The sequence below is a fragment of the Sus scrofa genome, chromosome 2, assembly GCF_054392235.1.
Source record: "Sus scrofa isolate SSC_HxYL_T2T_F1_AM1 chromosome 2, Sscrofa_HxYL_maternal_Yorkshire_Landrace_v2.0, whole genome shotgun sequence".
Taxonomy (NCBI): Eukaryota; Metazoa; Chordata; class Mammalia; order Artiodactyla; family Suidae; genus Sus; species Sus scrofa.
In genome coordinates this window covers 144701888-144728689 of record NC_139384.1, presented here as the reverse complement: position 1 = coordinate 144728689, position 26802 = coordinate 144701888, and the positions used below count along the sequence as shown (strand labels likewise).

The 26802-nt window shown below is 40.1% G+C and overlaps 2 protein-coding genes across 10 annotated transcripts in view; both read left to right on the top strand.

Moving 5' to 3' along the window:
- ACSL6 (acyl-CoA synthetase long chain family member 6) overlaps positions 1–872 on the top strand; it is a 70422-nt gene extending 69550 nt beyond the window's left edge. Inside the window, exon 21 of the mRNA XM_085014533.1 lies at positions 461–872. Within this exon, the coding sequence (XP_084870659.1) occupies positions 461–508 (48 nt within the window). The 3' untranslated portion in view covers positions 509–872. The remainder of the gene's footprint in view (positions 1–460) is intronic.
- Positions 873–1838: 966 nt separating this feature from the next.
- The window catches only part of MEIKIN (meiotic kinetochore factor), a 102969-nt gene continuing 78005 nt past the window's right edge, over positions 1839–26802 (top strand). For 7 of the 9 annotated variants that reach the window (XR_014838767.1, XM_085014556.1, XM_085014555.1 and 4 more), the window contains exons 1-5: positions 1839–2367; positions 2786–2873; positions 5067–5127; positions 17177–17314; positions 26007–26126. Coding sequence is in view for 8 of the 9 variants with exons in the window: in XM_085014556.1 (XP_084870682.1) it covers positions 2042–2367; positions 2786–2873; positions 5067–5127; positions 17177–17314; positions 26007–26126 (733 nt within the window). In the remaining variant the exon portion in view is untranslated. The remainder of the gene's footprint in view (positions 2368–2785; positions 2874–5066; positions 5128–17176; positions 17315–26006; positions 26127–26802) is intronic. The other 2 variants (XM_085014554.1, XM_085014552.1) reach the window with 1 other exon arrangement.

Below are 26802 nucleotides of genomic sequence, written 5' to 3'. Positions count from 1 at the left end.
CTCTAAGGACCTTTTTGGCTCAAGAAATCAAACCAAAGGTTATTTCCAGGTTTGAAACTCTAGACCTTCACTCCCATAAACTTTTACTCGATGGCACTTCAGTGAATGTGATTCAGTATAGAGAGACAGAGTTCTAAGGAACAGGGCCACCAAAGGGCAGATGAACTTTTGCTCTAAGCTCTTACCCTTTTCCAAGCTTCTTCCATTTCTAGGCCTAGAGCATTCCAGGACCCATACCTCTCAAAGGTTATTTAAGAATTCCAAGGGTTTTTTCACAACACTCCCCAAAGGGAGAGAGGGAGCCTGGAGACCTGGCTTGTAAATTAGGGACTGGTCAGGTCAGCATATTATGGATGTGACTAGAGAAAAGATGTTGAAATATGATTATTGCTTTGTACAGCAACAAAATTGTGAGATCCTTGACTGCAGAAATATTTCTAATTCACCTCTGTATCCCCAGGACCTACCACAATGCCTAACACAGAATAAGGTGCTCAGTAAGTATTGATTCAGTGACTCAGAGCACTATATCTAATCAGGTAAGAATGCCTATCCTCTGTTCTTTAAAAAGTTAAGTTTTAATGATTAATTAATAAGTGACTTTATATGAGTAGATTTTGAATTTAAAAACTTGTGATTTTATTAGAATATTGCAGCTATACATGTGCTTATATTTACACACAATATTGGAGCATTATGGGAAAATTCCAAGTTTTTCTGATTTCATCTCTACAAACAGCATTTTTTAAAATGTGAAATGTCTTTTTTTTTTTTTTTTTTGGTCTTTTTAGGGCCGCACTTGTGGCATATGGAGGTTCCCAGGCTAGGGGTCAAATTGGAGCTGTAGCTGCCAGCCTAAGTCACAGCCACAGGCAATGTGGGATCAGAGCCACGTGTGTGACCTACACCACAGCTCACGGGCAACACCAGATCCTTAACCCACTGAGCAAGGCCAGGGATCGAACCTGCATCCTCACGGATACTAGTCGGGTTAGTTAACCACTGAGCCACTATGGGAACTCCTGAAATGTCATTGTTGGTTATTACATGCACAATATGTTTATCATATGCAGCCTGATGATTCAACATGAGTGTATGGAGAGAGAGCGTGGTCATTTCCATGTCCTCCATTTGGCCAGAGCAAAGGAGCAGAGCCCTGGGAGGGGGGCCTCTGTGGAACTCTCTACCTTTTAACCACAGAGCTGTGCAGAGATGTCCAGGAGGTCACTCCTGGGCAGTGGCCAAGGGATTCTGCTTGTCCCTCAGAAGAAACCTCCTGGAACCTAAGTTCTTCTAAAGCTTGGTTAGACTCTCAAGTACCATGGCCTCTAGTAAGTCAGTGGCCAGGGGTCATGAAGCTAATTGCTCAGGAGGACATTCACAGCTGAATGCACTGCCATTTGTGTATTTGGGGACAGAGCGGGAGGAAGAGAGATTAACTGAGTTGAGATATGAGTGATTTCTACGCTGAATGAGGCTGACCGCCAGCTAGTCTCCACATACTTGGAGACCTAAAACTCCATTGCCAAGGCCTTCCTGGTAACTGCTAAGGAGAGTGGCCCAAAGCATCATTAGCCGGTGTTGGGCCCATCAGACTAATTAGACAATGAAAAGCAAAGGAACAGCCTCCTGGGCTAGGAAAAGGCTTTTTACCATAATTTTGCCTTCAGCACAAGGCATGGGAGCCCACACCTGGAGCCCAGGGTCCACACCAGCCACTATCAACTTCCCCGACACGGTGCCTCCAAGGGGCGGGGCTCCGCCGTATTACTCCGTCTTCCCAGAAACCTCTGCGCGACCCCCGCCAAGATAAAAAGGCGGGAGCGAGGCGGGAGCGAGGCGGCCGCTCCAAGCCAGTGCCTGGGTCGGCGTAGCGTTTCAGTTTTGTTTTTTTTTTTCCCTTGCCTCTTTCCTCCCTTTTCTTATCTGTACGCCGCGCTTGGACCCAGGTTCCCTCCAGCTGTAGCTCAGCTCTCAGGAAGGCGACGAGATAGGCTGTTGAGGGCCAAGAGGCCCCAGAGGCCTGGGGGGTGGGGTGGCAATGTGGCCACGAAGGGTCTATACCCGCAAGAAACGGGCAGGCCGGGGGCTCAATCTAACGCCGACGCCAGATCTAGAAGCCCCGGCAAAGGCGGGGGCCTCCTCAGGTCTCGGCCGAAGGCTCCCTGACCACTGTAAGCCCACCAGGCTGGCGAGTGTAGAGGGCGGGGTGGCTGGGCCTGGGCCCCTGGGCTCCCGAGGCCTTGGCCCAGAAACCTGCCACCCTCTCATAGGCCCAAAGAGAAAAGGCAAGACGCATGGTTTGCAGAAAATCCCGGAGAAGGCAGAGCGGAGTGGGCAGGGGAGTAGCAGCTCTGGGCAGCCGAGGTGCGTATCCACTAGTAACAGCCCCATGCTTTGTGGCCAACCCTAAAACTTCAATCCGGATTTTCTGCTAATAGCCTCTCATTTTACAAGACAATGAAGAAAACAATGTGTTCTAATTTCGCTCTTCTCAGAACACAGACCCAGGAATTTGACTTTGGAAAAAGGGATACTTTAAAAAAAAAAAAAGATGAAGCTAGTTTGGTAATTTGCCAAGTTACCTAGAAGCAAGTGAGGTAAAATCCCTAGGAAAGCATTGGTGTCATCAGTTGGGTATTGATCCAGTTCACCCCCTGTGTTCCTCACTTGTTGTTAATGATGTCCTCAGAGTCTTTCAGATTCTAAACCATGTGAACAGTGACCAGGCGCTTGTAGAGCCAAGGCCAGACAGTGCAAACTAATTGTGTTGTTTGTTTGTTAGCACTCAGTTAAGAGGTACAGGAGAGAAAAGCCTCCAAGAAAATAGCCCTCGTGAAGAGGCCTCGGATGAGAAGATTGCACCATTGAGTGTATGTATGTTTCACGTATGGTCCTTAGATATGCTTAGTGTGGAGACCAGTGGTACCTGATGTACCTCCTGACGAATGTATAATATGGTTTTGTTTAATAGAGACTACATACCTTTCTAGCGTCTTTATAAATGTTGATGATGTGTTGTTTTTTTTTATTTTATTTTTTTGTCTTTTTGCCTTTTCTAGGGCCGCTCCCATGGCACATGGAGGTTCCTAGGCTAGGGGTCTAATCGGAGCCTACGCCAGAGCCACAGCAACGCAGGATCCGAGCCGTGTCTACAACCACACTATTGCTCATGGCAACGCCGGATCCTTAGCCCCACTGAGCAAGGCCAGGGATCGAACCCGAAACCTCATGGTTTCTAGTTGGGTTCGTTAACCACTGGGCCACGACGGGAACTCCGATGATGTGTTTTTAGATAGGGCCTTGAATGAGGTTAGACTCAGAGCCATGCATTTTTTATTTTTCTTTACTTTAACAACAAGGCAGGAGTGAGGTGGGCCACTCCAAGCCAGCCAGTTTGAAAGATATTATTACTGGCTAGTTTTCTGTGTGTCAGATATAAAGTATTTCTTAGTAATTCTCTTATGCTTGGTAGCACTGAAGTATTTCAAGGCCATTTTCATGTTTCTCATTTGGCTTTGCATTAACAACTGAAAACAGAGGATTCTTTATCATTAGAGTATTATATAACTTCCTGATCTATTTAATATGGATTCTGTACAGTGTTTTGAAGATAGCAGTAGTTTGGAGAAACTCAGATATAAAAAATTGCTTGTGGAGTCCCAGTCGTGGCTCAGCGGAAAGAATCTGACTAGTAGCCATGAGGACGCAGGTTTGATCCCTGGCCTCGCTCAGTGCAGTAAGTATCCGGCATTGCTGTGAGCTGTAGTGTAGGTTGCAGATGCAGCTCGGATCCTGCTTTGCTGTGGCTCTGGCGTAGGTCAGCAGCTATGGCTCTTATTTGACCCCTAGCCTGGGAACCTCCATATACCATGGATGCGGCCCTAAAAAGACATAAATAAATAAATAAAAATAAAAATTATTTGTGACTCATCTAAATTAGAATTAAATTTGATCGTCGTCTAGCATTTTAGCTTGCGTATTTCTTTATGACTTGTTTTTTGGGGGAGGGCAGTTTTCGCAGAAGACATCTTTTAAAAAAGGCTTTCACCCCAGATTTTAACCGTGTTGAGTGCTCCTAATAGATGATTCAGACTGTGCAAAAAAAAGTGTTTAAACATTTTCTTTTAGTTTTTGTATATTTCTTTCAACTCCTTTTGTTCTGTGCCTTTAAAAAACTTTATAAATTATCTTATTGTATGAATTTCTCTAACACTAAATAATCTTCAAAAATACAATTATTAGTGTCAGTATATCGCTTTGTTTTATAGATAGGTAAACTATAATTAACTGTGTTTTTTTTTTTTTTTTTTGGTTGAGGATTATTTCCAAGGTTTTGCTCTTTTAGACATCAGTGGATATCCTACAACAGAAAATTTTTTATGTGCCTTAAGTTATTATCCTAAGACAAATACTTTGCAGTGGGTCAAGGGTTGAATTATGAAAGTTTTTGATTCATGTTGGCCAGTTAGCACCATTCTATCTGAAATATATATATATATTTGATAAATGAACAGTAGCATGTTGTCTTACTTTCCAGTTCTTTGAATGCTAGTAAAGTTGATACTTTTTTCTCATTTTACTGCCCATTTGTGTGGGGTCTTTTTTGAAATACCTCTTCACCGTATATTGAAGATAGTTATACTCTTACATATATAATAAATATTTCCACATTTGTTTGCCTTTAATTTTGTTTCTGGTATTTAGATTTACATATCAATCTTTTGATTTATTTTGCTTTTACATTTAAAGGGAAAAAAGCCCTTCCTACCTAGGGGGTCAGAAAAGTATTCATCTTTGTCTTCTAGCTGCTGGTTTATCCCGCCGTAGGTAGTTGACTCGTATATCGTTGACTTCCTAGCTATGTCCACAATATCATATTTTAAGATTTAACAGTAAAATAAGACTGTAGATGTATCATTAAGCTGAAAGTAGGTTACATATGAAACTGATATACAAACTCCACATTAGTTTTACGTTTTCAGAATAACCAAATCAATGTGTTATAATACAAAAATTTTTAATCTCATAATCTGTGCTATATCTTTAATTCTTATTTCATATAGGAGTCAGTGACAGAAGGCCTCCAGGTTGACAGTAGTTCATCAAACAGTGAAATAGTATCAGGTAAGATTATCACTGTGAATTCCCTCAGCTTGCTTTCTTACACACATAAGCATCCTTTTGTATATCTGCCTCATCTTCCCATCACAGTGGAAGAGATGTCTTTCTCCTTGTCCAGTTTGAATCCTTCCGTTTGTGCTCTGGACTTTATCCTCAAAGCCTTTAAACACACACCAGTAAATTATAATTGCCATCAGTGCTACAGAAGTGAAGTTGACTTAAGACTTAAGTATAACTGAATTTAGCTGGAGAGATTAGGGAAGGCTTCCATGAGGGAATGGCAGTTTAATTTATATCTGAAGAAAAATACACCTTAACTTTACAGAGAGATGAATAGAGAAACCAGGCAGAAGGAACAGCATGTGCAAAAACTCTAATGTGGGACTGAACATTCTGTGTTCGGTGAACTGAAAGAAAGCCAGTGTGGCTAAAGTGGAGAGGAGGAAATGTGATAAGAAGACAAGATTGGACAAACCGAGGCCTTGCATAGCCACGTCAAAGATACTGATGTTTAGGAGTTCCTATCGTGGCACAGCAGAAATGAATCCAACCAAGAACCATGAGGTTGCAGGTTCGATCCCTGGCCTCACTCAGTGGGTTAACAATCCTGCATTGCTGTGAGCTGTGGTGTAGGTTGCAGATGCATCTCATATCTGGCATGGCTGTGGCTGTGGCCGGCAGTTGTAGCTCTGATTATATCCCTAGCCTGGAAATTTCTATATGCCTCAGGAGCGGCCCTAAAAAAAAAAAAAAAAAAAAAAAAAAATAACAAAGAGAGAGATACTGACGTTTATCTTTGGAGCAGCAGGAAGCTGCCAAAGTCTTTTAAACAGGGACTAATATGATCGTGTTAGCTACAGTGTGGAAAGAAGCAGGAATGGATGCAAATAGACCATTAGGGTGCTGTTGCAGTGGTTTAGGGGAGGAATGATAGCACTTTGTAGTAAAGAATGACGTTGGAAATGGAAAGAAGTGGGCATGTCTTATGGCTATTGTGGGAAGAATTTGGCGAAAGAAGAAAGAAGAAGTAGAGGTATCTAAGATGACAAGTGTGGAGTTCCCATCATGGCTCAGTGGCTCAGGTTTGATTCCTGGCCTTGCTCAGTGGGTTAAAGATCTGGTGTTGCCGTGAGCTGTGGTGTAGGTTGCAGACTTGGCTCCGATCCTGCGTTTCTGTGCCTGTGGCAAAGGCTGGCAGCTGCAGCTCCAGTTTAACCCCTAGCCTGGGAACTTCTGTATGACACAGATGCGGCCCTAAATCTGACCAAAAAATATATGTATATGACAAGTATTTCTGGCTTGCATAACTGGGTATAGATTGGTGCCATTCACCGAAAAAAAAATCTTATTTGAGAGAAAGATAACAAATTCTCTCTTTCATGTACTAAGTTATGAGTGCCTTTAAGATGACTAAGTAGCAATATCAAATAGGAAGTTGGATGTGGAGGGCTAGTGATAGAAATGTGTGAGCCATCTATATATTGATGTTATTGAAGTTATTTTTGAAAACAAGAAAGGATGCCAGTACCACACCAGAAATACTGAGAAATTCTTAAACACAGATGAGCTCAGACTGATGAATATTTGAAGAGCAGAGGAAAACCACTGCAGAGGTAGGAATAACTCTGGATATACGCTTAACTCAAAACACTTGGTTAATAAATGCAAAACACTGTAGTAGAGAGGACCCTGAAGGAAATGTCGAGGTAATGGATTAAGCACTGCTTTCTGGCACTATACGACCTGGCCCCTTTCTCATCCCCTTCTTAAATTAGAAACACTGGCAGCAACCAGTGCCTGCTGACAGGATGAAACCCTGGTTCAAACAAAGTGAACCAAGGGTTTGGCTCCTAAGGAGCAATTCTGGAGCTGCAGTGAGAAGCAGAGGAGAGTTGGATTACCACAAGGATAGCAGAGGGGTGAAAAAGTGGAAAATGTAGATTACGCATATGCTTGTTAACCCCAGGAAAAGATAAATGATGGCGCTCCGAAGTGGGAATTGTGACGTAGGAGACGTCTAGTGTAGATACTACCCAGACAGTTAGGGCAGTGCCCCTTATAACCTACAATACCCACAAAACATAGGAGAGCATCCCTCCCAGAAAGTAAGTTCCCAGATTGTCTTATCACTTTTCTAAAATCTCCAGAGCTGGACTGTTGTTTCGGCATTTATCTCTGTGCCATACAAAACAGATTCTCAAATAGAGATATGAACAGTCAGGAACACTGAAACCTTTGAAGAAAATCAGTGTCATAGAAGAAAGGCCATAAATACTACAAACAGAAGAATTAATACCAGAGGGAATGGGAGAAAACTTTCACTATCTTTTTAGAGAAAAGAGGCCATTGAATCCATGATATAACAGGCTGCTATAACAAAAATTATAGCCTCTGGACACTAAAAATATCATCAAAATTTAAAACTCGATAAATGAACGTAATATTAGGATGTATTCAGCTGAAAATCAAATTAGCCTGCTAGAAAATAAAATAGAGGAGTTTTCTTAAAACATATTGCATATGACCCTCCATATGCCAGGGGTGCGGCTCTAAAAAGAAAAAATAGGTATATGAAATCAGAAATAAAACATTTTATGAAGGTTTGGGTGATGAATTTAAGGAAATATTCCAAAAGTTGGAAGACATTAAAGAGAAGATAAAAGATAGAAATACTGTAACACAAGTCTGTGAATGTACTAAAACCACCCATTTGGGCACTTTAAAATTTTTAGAGGATGGTGGAGTTCCCATTGTGGCTCAGCAGGTTAAGCACCCGACGTACTGTTCATGAGGATGCAGGTTTGATCGCTGGCCTTGCTCAGTGTGTTAAGGAACTGGCACCGCTGCAAGCTGCGGCATAGATCACAGATAAGGCTCGGGTCCAGTGTTGCCATGGCTGTGGCATAAGCCTGCAGCTCCGATTCCTCCCTAGCCAGGAACTTCCATATGTTGCAGGTACAAGCTTAAAAAGAAAAAAATTTAAAGATTGCTATCTATGGAATATAAAATTTTACATATATATATAAAAATTTTATAAATGTGTGTATGTGTATTTGCTTTTTAGCACCACATCTGCGGCATATGGAAATTCCTAGGCCAGGGGTCGAATCAGAGCTGCAGCTGTCAGCCTAGGCCACAGCCACAGCAACACAGAATCTGAGCTGCATCTGCAACTCACACCACAGCTTAGGGCAACACCAGGTCCTTTCACCCACTGAGCAAGGCCAGAGATCGAACCCGCATCCTCACTACTAGTCAGGTTCATAACCTGCTGAGCCCCAGCAGGAACTCCATGAATTATGTTTCAATAAAGCTGCTATTTTAAAAAGGAAAATAATTAGAAGCTGAGCCCAGGCATTCTCACATCTGAAAAATAGTAGTTCTAAACATTATAAAGTAAACAGAAAATAAATTATTTTTTAAATAAATTTTTTTGGAGTATAAGTGACTTAAAATGTTGTTAGTTTTAGATGTACAGTGATGTGAAGCAGTCATACACGTACATATATAGCCATTCTTTTTCAGATTATTTCTCCATGTAGGCTCCACAGAGTACTGAGTAGATTTCCCCGAGCTATGGGTCCTTGTTACCAATCTGTTTTGCATATAGTAGTATGTATATGCCAGTCCCAACCTCCCAATTCATCCCTCCCCCCAGGTGTTTCCCTTTTGATAACCGTAAGTTTAATTTTTAAATTTTTGAGTCTTTTTGCTTTTGTGAATCAAGTTCTTTTGTGTCATTTTTATTATATTCTACATACTAATGACCTCATATGATATTTGATATTTGTCCTTGTCTGACTTACTTTACTTAGTATGATAATCTCTAGGTCCATCCATGTTGCTACAAATGGCAATATTTTATTCTTTTCATATAGCTCAGTAATATTCCATTGTATATATGGACCACATCTTCTTTATCTAGTTCTCTTTTGATGGACATTTAGGTTGCTTCCATCTCTTGGCTATTGTAAATACTGCTGCAGTGAACATTGGAGTGCATGTATCTTTTCAAATTGTAGTGTTCTTCAGATAGATGCCCAGGAGTAGGACTGCTGAATCATGCGGTAGCTCTGTTTAATTTTTTTTAGGTAACCTCCACACTGCTGTCCATAGTAGTTGTACCAACCTACATTCCCATCAGCAGTGCAGGAGTTCCAGAAAGGAAATTATTGAACACATAAAACTAGAAATTTTTTCTAGAATTAAAAATGGTCAAGAAGAGTTCCCATCATGGCGCAGTGGTTAATGAATCCGACTAGGAAGCATGAGGTTGCAGGTTTGATCCCTGGCCTTGCTCAGTGGGTTCAGGATCTCATGTTGCTGTGAGCTGTGGTGTGGGTCGCAGACGTGGCTCGCATCCCGAGTTGCTATGGCTCTCATGTAGGCCGGTGGCTACAGCTCCGATTAGATCCCTAGCCTGGGAACCTCCACATGCTGTGGGAGCGGCTCAAGAAAAAGCAAAAAGACCAAATAAATAAATAAAAATAAAAATTGTCATGAGAGTACATACTGAAAGAACTCACCTTCTGCCCATCATAATTAATGAAAAAGATCCATGCCAAGGTACATGATGTAATTTAAAAAATCCTCTCCTAACCTATGCCAGAGGGAGGTCTCTGCCCCCTTCCCCTGTTCCTGGGCCACTTGGGCCCTGCTCCTCAGGTCACTCCCCCACCCCTGGCCCTGGGAAGGAGGCTGCCCATCATCCCTGAGTCATCCCACTCCCAGGGTGTACCATTCCCATGCTCTCCTCTCAGCTGCAATTGAAGGCTTTAACTTTGCACACTTTGAGGTCACAGTTACATCATTGTATGTAAAATAATCTGAATAAATCAAGAGGTTTTAACGCCAAAAAAAAAAAATCCTCAAGATAGGAGTTCCCTTGTGGCATACCAGGTCAAGGATCCAGCATTGTTATTGCACCCCGGGTTCCTGCCATGGCACAGGTTTGATCCCTGGCCCAGGAACTTCCATGTTCTGCAGGCATGGTGAAAAAAAAACAAAAACCCTTAAATCCTCAAGAAAAAGAACTCCTTTACTCTTCCAGAGCAAAAATTATTGATGGCAAATAAGCAATCATGAATATGAATGGCATTAGACTTCTAGAGCAATTCCAAAAGTTAAAACATGGTAGAAAGATGCATTTTTTTCTGATTTCAGATTTTGCACAGACAGGATAGATCCCCACCCAAAATTTGTTTCAAATTTCAAGGTTAACGATGCTACCCACATACCAAGAGTGTATGGAAAGGTTTATTACTGATATATTGAGGTCTTCTGGAGAGGAAGGTATCTCCTGAGCAGGACTGAAAGTATCTTGGGAAGCAGGGAAAGGAGAGTAGGTTGGGGTTTATAGGTGGTTAGAGAGGGCGGGCCCAGGATAAGTTTTCTTATGAATGGTTTTAACTTGCCAAAAGATGGAGCACCAGAGCTTATCGGCTTGCACAGATATCAGGCATAAGGGCAACATGGAGCAGTAAGGTTTAAATCTGTCAGACACCAAAAAATGCAATCAATGTTTTAAATACTGATCTAGAATGCTTTTTTTTTTTTTTTTTGTCTTTTTGCTATTTCTTTGGGCTGCTCCTGCGGCATATGGAGGTTCCCAGGCTAGGGGTCCAATCGGAGCTGTAGCTGCCAGCCTACGCTGGAGCCACAGCAACGCGGGATCCGAGCCGCGTCTGCAACCTACACCACAGCTCACGGCAACGCCGGATCGTTAACCCACTGAGCAAGGGCAGGGACCGAACCCGCAACCTCATGGTTCCTAGTCGGATTCGTTAACCACTGCGCCACGACGGGAACTCCTGATCTAGAATGCTTTTTTAAATTATTTTTTTTTCTCCGTCATAGCTGGTTTACAATATTCTGTCAATTTTCTACTGTACAGCAAGGTGATCCAGTCACACACACACACACACACACACACACACACACACACACACACACACACACACATTCTTTTTCTCACATTATCATCCATCATGCTCCATCATAAGTGACTAGACAGTTTCCAGTGCTATACAGCAGGATCTCATTGCTTATCCATTCCAAAGGCAATAGTTTGCATCTGTTAACCCCAAATTCCCAATCCATCCCATTCCCTTCCCCTCCTCCTTGGCAACCACAAGTCTGTTCTCCAAGTCCATGATTTTCTTTTCTACGGAAAAGTTGATTTGGGCTGCATATTATATTACATATATAAGTGATATCGTATGGCATTTGTCTTTCTCTTTCTGACTTACTTCACTTAGTATGAGAGTCTCTAGTTCCATCCATGTTGCTGCAAATGGCATTATTTTGTTCTTTATTATGGCTGAGTAGTATTCCATTGTGTATATATACCACATCTTCTTTTGTTTGAGTTTTAGAAGGGAAGAATATTTTAATAGCCTTTTCAGATAATCTTTGATAGTAGCAGATCTCAACAAGTGTTTTGTTAAAGGTTAGTTGCCATGTGAAGTCCGAAGTTATATCACTACATTTTTCTTATTCTGGTACGTTAAAGTTTATTGGTCTGTCTTAAAATTTGGATGGATCATTTTCTCATGCATAATTTTGTAACATCATGCTCGTGGTCATTTGGGAAATATAAGTTCACTTAGTTATGCACAAATATTGATAGATTTATTATATGATACCAAAAACCATATTTGTTGAAATCAACACCAATATAATCAGAAAAGTCTCTTTAAGTAATGGGATGCTGTCAAGCTCAAGACGGTAGATATATGTTTGCCAAATTACCAATTCTTCTTGAAAAGTTGAATCTGATCATTGGCAACCAATGCTGTCATTTGTTTTCCCAGGCTCACTGGGTTCAGTTTTGAGGAAATGTCTGCCAGATACCTAAATTCGGATCAGTATAATTTGTCTAGAAATTGTTCTTTCAAGTAAAATTGGTGTTCCATGAAAGTAGTGCCTAAAATCAGCAGGCACCTCAATCACTAAGTGTTTTTATTTTACTTTGATTTGCAGCAGATATATTTATTATTTTCTCATTTTGTCACACAGAATATTTAACCGACGTGGAGAATTTAATAAATCAGTCATTTTTATTGCTTCATCAGGGACATTCTTAAGTGAAAATGACTTTTCTATTTTTAACTGGTAGTCTGTTTTTTTTGTTTTTTACTTTTTGTCTTTTTGTCCTTTTAGGGCCACACCTGAGGCATATGGGGTTTCCCAGGCTAGGGGTCTAATCAGAGCTGTAGCCACCGGCCTATTCCTGAGCCACAGCAATGCCAGATCCGAGCCGTGTCTGCAACCTACACCACAGCTCCCGGCAATGCTGGGTCCTGAACCCACTGAGCAAGGCCAGAGATCGAACCTGCAACCTCATGGTTCCTAGTGGGATTCGTTTCGGCTGAGCCAGGATAGGAACTCCTGTTTGTTTGTTTGTTTGTTTTATCACATCTTCTTAATCCATTCATCTGTCGATGGACATTTAGGTTGTTTCCATGCCTTGGCTATTGTGAATAGTGCTGCAATGAATACGGGTGCATGTATCTTTTTCAAGGGAAGTTTTGTTTGGATATATGCCCAAGAGTGGGATTGCTGGGTCATATGATAGTTCTACATTTAGTTTTCTGAGGTACCTCCATATTGTTTTCCACAGTGGTTGTACCAGTTTACATTCCCACCAACAGTGCAGGAGGGTTCCCTTTCTCCACACCCTCTCCAGCATTTGTTATTTGTGGGCTTATTAATGATGGCCATTCTGACTGGTGTGAAGTGGTACCTCATGGTAGTTTTGATTTTCATTTCTCTAATAATTAGTGATGTTGAGCATTTTTTCATGTGCGTGTTGGCCGTCTTCCTTGGAGAACAGTCTATTCAGATCTTTTCCCCATTTTTCCATTGGGTTGTTGGCTTTTTGCTGTTGAGTTGTATAAGTTGCTTGTATATTTTAGAGATTAAGCCCTTGTCAGTTGCATCATTTGACACTATTTTCTCCCATTCTGTAAGTTGTCTTTTTGGTTTCGTTTGTTGTGCAAAAGTTTGTCAGTTTGATTAGGTCCCATTGGTTTATTTTTGCTCTTATTTCTGTTGCTTTGGGAGATTGAGCTGAGAAAACATTTGTAAGGTTGATGTCAGAGAATGTTTTACTTATGTTCTCTTCCAGGAGTTTGATCAGCCACACTGAATCTTTAACCCACTTAGCAAGCCAGGAATTGAAACTGCATCTTCATGAACACTATGTTGGGTTCTTAATCCACTGAGCCACAATAGAAACTCCTAGAAAACTAATTTAAAATTAAGTAATCAATAACTCAAATGAAAAACAAAAACTTGCAGCAAAAAGGTGATATAATAGAGCTCATAGAACATGGATCAATTGTAAATATATTTATCTTTACATGGATCAATTTGTAAATATAAATAGAATAACAATAGAATAAATAAGATCAGTGAATACATTTAATTTATAAATATAAATCTAGATATTAAAAGAAACAGTAGAGTTAATAGAGTTGAAAATAATTGTCTCTAAGAGGGACATTATGATAGGACATTATAAGAGGAGAGGTTGCACTTTTTGGTAAAAGTCTTGTCGAACTATTTGACTTGTTAAAATGTTGATGATATGTATATATATTTTTCTTTTTTGTCTGCCCTGTGGCATATGGAGTTCCTGGGCCACGGATCAGATCTGAGCTGCAGTTGCCACAGCTGTGGCAACACCAGATTCTTAACCTGCTGTGCTGGGCTGGGGATCAAACCTGCATATCAGCACTCCCAAGACAGTGCCAATCCTGTTGCACCACAGCGGGATCTCCTGTTTACTGTAATTTGATATAAATATAATTTTAAATGCATTTCTAATTTGTGACACCAGGAACAGCTTTCTTTTGATACAGTCAGGAACATTTGTTTTTTTTTTTTTTTTTTTTTGTCTTTTTGCTATTTCTTGGGCCGCTCCCACAGCATATGGAGGTTCCCAGGCTAGGGGTCGAATCGGAGCTGTAGCCACCAGCCTACGCCAGAGCCACAGCAACGCGGGATCTGAGCCGCGTCTGCAACCTACACCACAGCTCACGGCAACGCCGGATCGTTAACCCACTGATCAAGGGCAGAGACCGAACCCGCAACCTCATGGTTCCTAGTCGGATTCATTAACCACTGTGCCACGACGGGAACTCCAGGAACATTTGTTTATTGTTTTCTCTACCCAACTGCCCAGATGGTAATTCTGGAGCTTTCCTAATTTCTGAGCCTGGCTTGAGTTCTGGGGTTTGATGGAAGGGAATTTTGAGAGGCGGTAGGCAGGAGAGATTTAACAACTTGGGTGAAAAGGATGACAATGAAGTGAGAAAAGTAAAAAGCAGCAAGGACAAGGAAGGACGCTCTTGGGCCTTTGAAGTAGAGGAAGCATAAGATACTCAGAGGGATATCCTGCCTCTGACTTCTGAGGAGGTTAAGGATGGTGGATTGAGTCAGTCAATTTAAGTGTGGCACTGGTGGCTAAAAGAGGTGGCCAGGTAGGAAACAATTGTCAACTTTTTTTTTTTTTTTGCTTTTTAAGGCCCCACCCATGGCATATGGAGGTTCCCAGGCTAGGTGTCAAATCGGAGCTACAGTTAGTTGCTGGCTTACACCAGCCACATCTGTGAACTACACCACAACTCACAGCAACGCCGGATCCTTAACCCACTGAGCCTCCGTCCTCATGAATGCTAGTTGGGTTTGCTACCAGTGAGCCACAGCAGGAACTCCCAACAATTGTCAACTTTAAGGAGGGAGTTAGAGTAGAAGAGAAGAGGTATGGTGAGGTCAGAGTAGGAAGGACAAAAAGTTATTGTCTCAGGTAGATAATGGATGAGCAGAGATAGGTATGTCAACTCCAGGATGGAAGATAATGGATTTTCAGAGCAGTGCTCTCCTTTCATCCCTTACCCTCCACCTTGCCAGTTTCTATTAGCGTTCACCTATGTTTTGTTTGATAAATGCTGAATGACTATAGCAGGGTGTATCCCCCCTCCCCGGTTTTAAATGATTTTTATTTTTTTCCTTTATAGTTGATTTGCACCCCCCCACCCTTTTTAACTCAACCTTGTGGTTCTTTAAGTACTAATTTCTATCCCCGTCATTTATTGGAAAGGTCTTCATTCTAGGCTGCTGTCACAGGGATGACTTTAAGACCTCCAAGTCTGGGTCCTGTCATGGTGCAACAGAAACGAATCCAACTAGGAACCATGAGGTTGTGAGTTCGATCCCTGGCCTTGCTCGGCGGGTTAAGGATCCGGTGTTGCCATGATCAGTGGTGTAGGTTGCAGATGGGGCTCGGATCTGACGTTGCTGTGGCTGTGGCGTAGGCAGGCAGCTATAGCTCCAATTTGACCCCTAGCCTGGGAACCTCCATATGCCCAGGGTGCGGCCCTAAAAAGACAAAAGACAAAACAAACAAACAAACAAAACCTCTCCAAGTCTGGAAGATTTTCTGTTCAGATATTTTCCCCCATTTCCTATTAGATTGAGTTTTCAGAGTTCTTTATATTTTGGATTCCAGTCCATTTACAAATGTTTTCTCTTAGTCTATGGCTTGTTTTTTCACCTTAACTGTCTCTTTTGAATAAAAGTGTTAAAATTTGAAGTCCATTTTATCACTGCTGTTGCTTTATGAATCATCCTTTTAGTTATATCTAAGAAATCTTTGCCTAATTCAATGTCATGAAGATTTTTCTCCTCTGTGTTTACTTCTAGAAGTTTTTATTTACGTTTAAAACTATGGTGCATTTATAGTTAATTTTTTATGTGATGGAAGAGAGGAGTGTTTTGCTTTTGCATGTGGATATACAGTTGTTGCAGAGTAATTTGTTTAAAAGAATATCCTTTCTCCATTGAATTACCTTTGAGTCTTAGTCAAAAATCAGTTGCTCATATATGTCTGGGCTGTCTGTCCAGTTCCTTTGAGCTATGTTCCTTTGAGTCTATGTTTTTGTTCATTGTTTTTAAAATGGAATAACTAGGAGTTCCCTTCGTGGCGCAGTGGTTAACGAATCCGACTAGGAACCATGAGGTTGCGGGTTTGATCCCTGCCCTTGCTCAGTGGGTTAACGATCCGGCGTTGCCGTGGGCTGTGGTGTAGGTTGCAGACACGGCTCGGATCCCGTGTTGCTGTGGCTCTGGTGTAGGCTGGTGGCTACAGCTCTGATTAGACCCCCTAGCCTGGGAACCTCCCTATGCCGTGGGAGCAGCCCTAGAAATGGCAAAAAAGACAAAAAATAAATATATAAATAAAATAAAATGGAATAACTAGAATCACTCTTTCTTCTCCTCAGCAAGTTAGCTTACAGTTAGTGGGTTACTTATATATAAAAATTGCATTTTTAGTCAAGAATTAAAACTGAACCAAAATATGGATGGAATAAGTTATAAAACTTTGAAAAACAACAAAGGTTTATAAAGCATTTTCTCCATATCAAAAGCAGAATTCTTTTCTTTTTTTTTTTTTTTTTAACCTTTTTAGGCCCTCACCACGGTATATGGAGGTTCCATATGGAACTGGAGCTATAGCTGCTGGCCTATACCACAGCCACAGCAACACAGGATCCAAGCCTATCTGCAACCTATACCACAGCTCATGGCAACGCTGGATCCTGAACCCACTGAGCGAGGCCAAGGACCAAACCCGCAGCCTCATGGCTCTTAGTCGGATTCGTTAACCACTGCGCCACGACGGGAACTCCCGATCGTGGAGTTCAGCCTATACCACAGCCACAGCAACACAGGATCTGAGTTGTATCTGCAACCTACACCACAGCTCATGGCAACGCTGGATCCTGAACCCACTGAGCAAGGCCTTGGATCAAACCTGCACCCTCATGGACGTTAGTCAGATTCATTTCCACTGAGCCATGATGGAAACTCCCAGAATTATTTTCTAAGGTTAAAATTAAAGCTGTGTACAATAGTATGCCTTTTCATTTGTATATGTCATTTTACATTATTTGTATATAACTGCATTACATTTCTATACATTTGAGTTTTTAGGATTTCGAATCTGTTTATTATTGAACCATTTTACCCTTTTTTTATTATTCCATAGGACTAAGTTTGCAGCATGATGTTTCTAGCTCTCTTCTGAGTTATTCAGTCACAGACTCTTATACGGAATACAAGAGTTCTGAAGAGAGTTTAAGTAGCTTCCCATCACCTGAACTCTTCAGAGGATCAGATTATTTAGGTGAGATGATAATTTTAAGTTGCTTCATTGTTTCTCTGTCCACAAACTCTGCAGTGAATAATACTCCTTTTGAGAAAGTGTACTTATCTTCCTCACTAAAACCTTCTTCTGCCCACTATCCATGGTGTTTCATGCCTAGTCACATAGGACTGTAGATCAGAAGACCTCAGATCAGGGAGTTCTTTGTGGCTCAGCAGATTAAGGATTCAGTGTTGTCACTGCTGTGGCTCTGGTTACAGCTGCGGCATAGATTTGATCCCTGGTCCAGGAACTTTCTCATGCCATAGGCATAGCCCAAAAAAACCCCACAAAAAAACAAACAAAAAACCCCTCAGAGCAAGGAGGAAGGAAAAAGGAATCAGCATTTACATGTAACACATATCCAGCTATTAAGCAGTTTGCATGTAACGTATGTATACTTGTAACTTTGAACTATGGGCTATCTTTTTTTCCTACACTTCTCTTACTTTTCAGAAAATAACTCAAATGTTGACTAGAGCATCTCCCTGCTTGAATTTTTTCTACGAATTAACAGTTATTTGTGTGTACTATATATACTATAATTAAGAGCCTACGGTTAATGATGCAGATTGAACGCATGCCTTCCTCCACAATTTTTTACAGTGTCTTTTTTTTTAAGGCATAAATACATAAGATTAAAGAGAATTGGAAAGAATAAAGCATAAAGTCTGGAAAGCTAGAGAGAAAATGGTCTAATAAAGTAGACTTGAAAAGCTGAATCCTAAATCAACAATGAGAATTCCCGAGAAATAAGCCATTCTGTACCATGGTATCCCAGAAAAACTTCCAACCTGGCTTGTAAAATACTTGTAAAAAGATAGGTCCAAAGCATGAAAGATGTGGCATGTTCTCCTTTCCTTCTCAAGTAGAGCCTAGAGATTTATTCTTTGGGATGTTTTGAAGCAGAGGGACTCTGGACTGGAGGATACTAGGCACTAATAATAGCAAGGATACCATGGCATTTTGAAATATTGGTCTCATTTACTCATTCCCCTGCCGGTAGTATTATATAGCCACACACTTGTCATAGCCTCAGGGTGGGTAAAGTGTACTTTCTCACTATTTGGCTTTGGGATTGGCCTTGTGACTTACTTTCAGCAATAGGATACCAGTTAGTGAAACGTAAGTAAAACTTTAAAATATGCATGCATGGTTGGCCTTGTCCATATACCCTTTGCCATTCTGAGAAGAATACAGATCTTCCACTTAGGATGGAAAAAATTGTAAGTTAAACCATTCTAAGTCAGGGACTATATATGTGTATGTATATGTGTGTGTGTGTGTGTGTGTGTGTGTGTGTACCTCCTAATTAGCTTCTACTCTACCTGGGACTCCAGAAGGAGAGATGTAGAGCAGGATAGTCCCAGGCAGACTACACACTTCACAGAGCTGTCCTATCTGATCAGCAGACCCTGTGATCTAAAACAGAGCTGCTTGAGCTAAACAGTAGACATGGGTATAAAAAATAAATGCTTTCATATTATGCCACTGAGATTTCAGGGTTACTTATTAGATAGAAAAATCTAACTGCTTCAGATACTGTAGTGAATGCAGAAAGGGGTAATTAAACAAAAGTATATATTCCAAATTGTGTGACCTGTTCACCCAATGAATGCCTAGTCTCATCCTCACCCAGCAGCCCATTTCTCTGCTCAGCTTCCAGAATACTAGCAACCACTCTTGAACCTTCCAGTCAGTAGAAATGGAAGTATTCTCTCAGAAATCGGATCAACTTCTAAGAAAGTATCTAAAGATACTGGACTCAGTAGTCCTTCAATGAAACTAATAAGAACCCTACAGTGAACCTGCCTATGTAACAAACCCCAACTGAACCATAGAGATACCACTTAGCCTTTTAGGGCCCCCTCTTAAATATGAACAGAGAGCCAAGGACTACCAGACCTCCAAGGAAACTCTAACATAAAATATAAAGATCAATGAAGCTAAATATGGTAGCAAGTCAGTAAGATATTGAAATAGGAAGCCCTAGACTCACCTTTGCCTATGGAACCCGCCAATTCAACAACAATGCATGAACTAATTTCCTTTGTGAGAAATCTCAAAACTAATTGAGGGGCTCCTGCACCCTAAGAAAGCTTGAGACCAGTCACATCAAAGCCAGTAGGAAAATGCAAGACACCCTTTCACTGTAATTCATATCCCTAGCACAGTGCCATACAATTGGCAGGAAATCTTCAGCTTCCAGCTTCTCCCTAGGAAGAAAGGAAAAGAGCTGAACCATGTATCTTGGCAGGAAATCTTCAGCTTCCAGCTTCTCCCTAGGGAGAAAGGAAAAGAGCTGAACCATGTATCAGTCATTGTAAATTTTCTGTGAATGGCCAAAGAATTGGTTCCTGTCTTGTCTGCCTCAGGCTACTGATGGGACCTGACATACTCTAAAAGTATGATGGGTGCTAAAACAAAGCTTGCAGTTTGTTCTAGCATGAAAATATTCACTGGTCGAAGATTCTGTCTGGGAAGGGAAAGAGTTGGACTGTGCATATCATTCCAAGATTTCCAGTGCCTGCCCAAGGGAATAGCTTTTGTCTCACATGTCCTGTAGCACTCATGAGATTTGCTGTATTCTAGATGCCTCATGGCCGCTAAGATCCAAAGACCATGATTTGAATTAGAAAGATGTTTTGAGAGAGCAGACTGGTGAAGGTTTTCTCCTGTACAAGGCCTGTCTGTGAAGACTTAGAGAGGTGGCTGTATTTTCTAATGTGCAGACGCCAACACAAATACTTAAAGAAAAAGAAGAAGTTGGGTAATGAGGACCTGCTGTTCAACACAGAAAAAGCTACTCAGTACTTTTGTAATAACCTGTATTGGAAAAAAAGACGATATATTTGTGTGTATGGCTGAATCACTTTGCTATTCCCCCGAAACTAATACAACATTGTAAGTCAGTTATACGCCAATCAAATTAAAAATTTTTTTAAAGAAGAAGAAACAAGGAAACATGGTCTAAAACATGAAATAACATAAAGCTTCAGAAACTGACCCTAATTAAATGGAGATATATGAGCTACCTGACAGAGAATTCAAAACAATTGTCATAAGTATGTTCAGTAAATGTTCATAAAGAGCCCAGAAGAACAGTACATGGAAAAAGCAAGAATTTTAAGAAAGCAGGAAAAAAAGAATGAAACAGAATCTTAGAGCTGAGGAAAACAATAAATGAACTTAAAAATCCAATAAAAGGGATTGGACTAGCAAACTCACAGATAAGTCATTTGAAATGATCTAGTCAGAGGAGCAAAAGAAAAAGAATATAAAAGAGTGAGGGAAGTTTGAGACTTAAGGAGCACAATAGAACAGATAAATATATGCATTGCAGGAGTCCCATAGGAGGAAAGGAGGTGAGGAGGGAGAGAGGGAAAGAGAAAGAGCCAGAAGGCTTTTTCATAGAAATAGTGGCTGAAATCTTCCCGAATCTGAAAAAGGAAATGTACATCCAGAGCCCAACTAAACCTCAAAGAGGATGAATCAAAGAAATTCACACAGGCCTCATATAATCACATTGTCATAAGACGAAGACAAAGAATTTTGAAGTCATCAATTAAAAAGTGACTTAATATGTATAAGGGGACCCTGTTAGACTATCAATGAATTTCTCAGCAGAAATCTTGCAGTCTAGAAGGGAGTGGAATGATACAGTCAGAATGCTAAGAAGAAAAAATACTATAATAAGTAAAACTGTCCTAAAGAAGTGAGGCTAAGATAAAGAATTTTCCAGACAAACAAACGCTGAAGGATTTAATCATCATTAGACTTACCTTATAAGAAATGCTAAAGGGAGTTCTTCAGGTTGAAACAGAGGACTCTAAACAGCAACATAAAAGCATGTGAAAGTGTAAAACTTGCTGGTAAGTATATAGACGAAAAACACACTACTACTAGAATAGTGATATATAAATCTCTTTTAATTCTAGTATAAAAGTTAAATGACAAAAATATCAAGTATTGCTATAGCTATAAACATATGCTAAAGGCTATACTATATAAAAAGATGTAAATTATAACATCAGTATTAACGAAGTGTGTTTGAGGTGTGAAGTAAAGGTGTAGAGTTTTTGTTGTTATCTACTTAAAGTAGAGTTAAAACTGTGGTTTTTTTTTTGTTTTGTTCTGTTTTTTGTCTTTTTAGGGCTGCCCCTCGGCATATGGAGGTTCCATATGCTAGGGGTCACATCGAATCTACAGCTGCCGGCCTATGCCACAGCCATAGCAATGGGTGATCCGAGCCACGTCTGTGACCTATACCACAACTCGCTGCAACGCCAGATCCTTAATCCACTGAGCAAGGACAAGGATTGAACCTGCATCCTCATGGATTCTAGTTGGGTTCATTAACTGCTGAGCCATGAAGGGAACTTCCTAAAGCTGTTTTATGTAATTCCCATAGTAACCCCCCAAAAATACCTATAGAAGATACATAAGAGCAAATTGGAAAGAAATCAAAACATATCGATATAAATCAATGAAAGACAAAGGAACATGGCAAGGGAGGAAAGAGGGGCAAAAAAACTACAAAACAGAAAACAAAATTGTAACAGTAAATTCTTCTCTATCAATAATACCTGTAAATAATTAATAGATTAAGCATAAATAGATTAAACCCAATCAGAAGACACAAAGCATGACTGAGTAGATTGAAAAAAATCCATCTGTATACCATCTATAAAGGATTCACTTTAGATTTAATTGCACACATAGACTGAAAGCACATAGATGGGAAAAGATACTCCATGCAAATGGTGACCAAAGGAGAACAAGAGTGGCTATACTTATATCAGATAAAATAGACTTTATTTTATTTTTTTATTTTTTTATTTTTTTTTTTGTTGTTGTTGTTATTGTTGCTATTTCTTGGGCCGCTCCCACGGCATATGGAGGTTCCCGGGCTAGGGGTTGAATCGGAGCTGTAGCCACCAGCCTACGCCAGAGCCAGAGCAACACGGGATCCGAGCCGCGTCTGCAACCTACACCACAGCTCACGGCAACGCCGGATCGTTAACCCACTGAGCAAGGGCAGGGATCGAACCCGCAACCTCATGGTTCCTAGTCGGATTCGTTAACCGCTGCACCACGATGGGAACTCCAAAATAGACTTTAAATAAGAAACTATTATAAGAGAAAAGAAGGACATTATATACTTTTAAAAGTGTCAATTAGAAACATGTAACAATTTTAAATAAATATTTACCCAACATCAGAGCACCTATTACATAAAGCAGACACTGACAGAACTGAAGGAAAGAATAGGCAGCAATACAATAGGAGACTTCAGTAACCCTACTTTTAATAATAGATAGAATATCCAGACAGAAAATTAACCCTTACTGATTTCAAGATAGATTGCAAAGCTACAGTAAATATAACAGTATAGTACTGACATAAAGACAGGCATATAGAACAGTAGGACAGAATAGCGAGCCCAGAACTAAATCCATGTCGATCTTTGACATCGCTGCCAAGAACACATGTAGTATGAGAGTCTCTTCGACAAATGATGTTGGCAGAATTGGATATTCACATACAAAATAATTAAATTGGACCTTTATATCATACACAAATCAAGCGTTAAGACTTCAACATGAGACCTGAAACTAAAACTCCTATAAGAAAACACAGGGGGAAAGCTTCATCAAAATTGTTCTTGCTAATGATTTCTTGAATGTGGTGAAAAAAGCAAAATTAGACAAGTGGGCCTAGGTAAAACTAAGAAGCTTTTGCACAGCAAAAGAAACAATCAGTAGAGTATAAAGGCAACCTATAAAAAGGGATAAAATATTGAACATCACATATCTGATAAGGGATTAATATGAAAAATATATAGGAAACTCTCACAACTCAATAGTAAAAAGAAATCCAAATTACCTGATTAAAAATTGGCACGAGTTCCCTATGTGGATCAGTGGTTAGCGAATCTGACTAGGATCCATGAGGATGTGGATTCGAACCCTGGCCTCGCTCTCTGGGTTAAGGATCTGGTGTTGTTGTGAGCTGTGGTGTAGGTTGCAGACATGGCTTGGATCCAACGTTGCTGTGGCTATAGTGTATGTAGCCCAGCAGCTGCATCTTCGATTCAACCCCTAGCCTGGTAAACTGCCATATGCTGCAGGTATTAAAAAAAAAAAAAAAAAAAAAAAAAAAGGCAACGGGGAGTTCCTATTGTGGCACAGTGGAAAGTAATCCAACCAGGATTCATGAGGATGCAGGTTCGGTCCCTAGCCTCACTCAGTGAGTTGGGGATCTGGCATTGCTGTGAGGTGTGGTGTAGGTCGCAGATGTGACTCAGATCCCTTGTTGCTGTGGCTGTGGCATACGCTGACAGCTGTAACTTCAATTTGACCCCTAGCCTGGGAAGTTCCTGTGCTGCAGATGCTCCCCTTAAAAAAAAAAAAAGAGACTTGAATGGACATTTCTGCCAAAGAAGACATTCTTATGGCCAACAGGTATATGCAGGGAAATGTAAGTCAAGATCGCAGTGAGGTATCACCTCACCACTGTTAGAATTGTTATTATATAAAAAAGGCTAAGTGTTGGTAAGGATGTGAGAAATTGGAATCCTCGTACACTGTTGATGGGACTATAAAATGGTGAAGTTGTATTGGAAAGCAGTATGGAAAGTTACTTGAAAAATTAAAAATATAGGGCGTTCTTGTTGTGGCTTAGTGGTTAACAAATCTGTTTAGGAACCATGAGGTTGTGGGTTTGATCCCTGGCCTCGCTCTCTGGGTTAAGGATCCGGCATTGCCGTGAGCTGTCATGTAGGTCGCAGACGCTGCTCGGATCCCGAGTTGCTGTGGCTGTGGTGTAGGCCAGCAGCTACAGCTCTGATTAGTCACTTGGCCTGGGAACCTCCATATGCCACGAGTGCAGCCCTAGAAAAAAAATTAAAAAATAAAAATAATGGAGGAATGGATAAAGAAAATATAGTGTATACATACAATGGAATATTATTCAGCCTTAAAAAGGAAGGAAATCCTGCCATATGCAATAGCATGGATGAACTCTGAGGACATTACCCTAAGTGAAATAAGCCAGTCATAAGAAGAGAAAATGATTCCACTTTAAGTAGTCAAATTCATAGAAGTAGAGTAGAATGTTGGTTGCCAGGGCCTAGGAAGGGGGGATGTGAGGAGCTGCCATTCAACAAGCTATAGTTTCATTTATGCAAGATGAATAGGTTCTAGTGATTTAGTGCACAACACTGTGCCTATAGTTAACAACACTATATTGTACTCTTACAAATTTGAGGATGTCTCAATGTTAAGTGTTCTAACCCCCATAAAATTTAAAAAAAAAATTACCCAAACAGAAATAGAAACAAAAGGAGAGGAAAATATGGGGAAAAAAGTCTTCATTGAGATATGTATGTATTGAATGGGAGTAAGATGCTGTAAAAAGGAATACCCAGAGAACAAATTAGATGCAGTAGCAGAATGGAAAACTCAATAAAAGGATTAGAAGATATGTTGAGACTTCCCAGGGGAAAAAAGGAAGAGTGAAAAAAATCAAAAGTATAGAAAAAAAGGTAGAGAAGCAGTATATGAAATCTAATATCAAATAGGAGTTCCAGAAAAAAATAGGAAGAAAATTATCGTAGGTATTCAAGAACATTTTCTAGAGCTAAAGAATATGATTTCTGCATTTAAAGGGCTATACTCTGCCTGGTAGTAGATGAAAAACACCAACAAAGAGCATTATGGAATTTCAGAATATCGAAGGATGAAATATATGGAATGGATTTATACAATTTAATAGAGTTTATAACTAAAGAGATGAAAATACAGAGAAAAACTAAACAAAGAAAACTTTTATTGACTCCAGGTAAAACAAAAGGTGGTCATGGTATACCACACGAGTAAATAGCATTTTATGGCAACTTATATAATCTTAATGTCTACATGGAATATTATTCTAACTACACATATGATATAATAACATGAGGATAATGGGAAGTGTGGGAAAAAGGAAATATAAGAGAGGATAGCCTCATACTTCCATAGTGGGAAGTAATGGAAAACTTAGAACTGACATCAAGTAATAGCAGTTTGTTATTGAGTAATATGATAGTTAATGGTACATAGGTATAACTTTTATGTATAAATTATACATAAAATAAGAAAGGCAAACCCCATGTGCGATACCTCTACCTTAGATCAATAATCTTTATAAGGCAAAAATCTGTGAAAGAAAGCGGGTTAGAGCACTGCAATAGCCCAGATGTCCTGATGCCATTAAGGTTTGTCATTTTTTTTTTTTTTTTTTCTGTCTCACCCAAGACGTTCTTCAGATACCATAGCTTGGTATTGGCTGGCGACCTGAGTTGGGGAGAAAAAGGTATCCTACCACATGGGTGCTGTTATTCAAAATTTTGTGCCATTTCTCCTTGCCTTTTTATTTTATTTTATTCTTTTTAGGGCCACACCTGTGGCATATGAAGTTCCCAGGCTAGGGGTTGAATCACAGCTATAGCCGCTGGCCTGCATCACAGCCACAGCCACTCCAGATCTGAGCCAAGTCTGTGACCTAAACCATAGCTCACGACAACAATGGATCCTTAACCCATTGACCCTGGCCAGGGATAGAACCCACATCCTCCTAGGTGGGTTTGTTACTGCTGAGCCACAACAAGAACTCCAAATCCTTGTCTTTTCAGATTGGGAGTGTCCCATGTTGGAAGAAAATGTAATATGTAAGAATTCTACTCTTTTGGACACCAGTAAAGCAGTAGCAATAGAGAAGGCACCTCAATTTTCAAATCTCTCAGCAATTTTAGGTAAGTTTCACATTCTTTTTCCTCATGTCTCGGGGGGAAACCCTTGTCTATATTGAAAAATCAAACTGTTTTTTCTTTTGAATGATTTCTAAGTTAAATTAATCAGTTAGGATTACCTGTGGCTACACATAATATCTAACAGTAAGTAGCTTAAGCACATATAGGTTTACTTTTTAAAAACATTTATTTTGAACTGTAGACTTGCAGAAAAACTACAGAAGTAATACAGAGGGTTCCCACATACCTCCCACCCAGCTTTCCATAATGTTATCTTTAACCCTGGTGCAATGATCAGAATCAGGAAATTAACGTTGGTGTTAAAACTATTAAGTAAACTATAGACCTTATTCATGTTTTCACCAGTTTTTCCACTAATGTCTTTTCTTCTATTTAGGATCCTATCTAGAATGCTACATTGCATTAGATTATTATTTTTCTCTTAGTCTACTGCATTCTGTGACAGATCCTTTGTCTTTCTTTGTTTTTCATAATCTTGATACTTTTGAAGACTACTGATCAGTTATCTTTATAATGTCCTTCAATTTGAATTTGTCTAGTGTTTTCTCATTATTAGAATTAGATTATGCAATTTTAATAAGAAAAATATATTTTAAAAATATATACATATAAACACTTTGTATCTGTTAATCCCATACTGCTTATTTGTCCCTCCCTG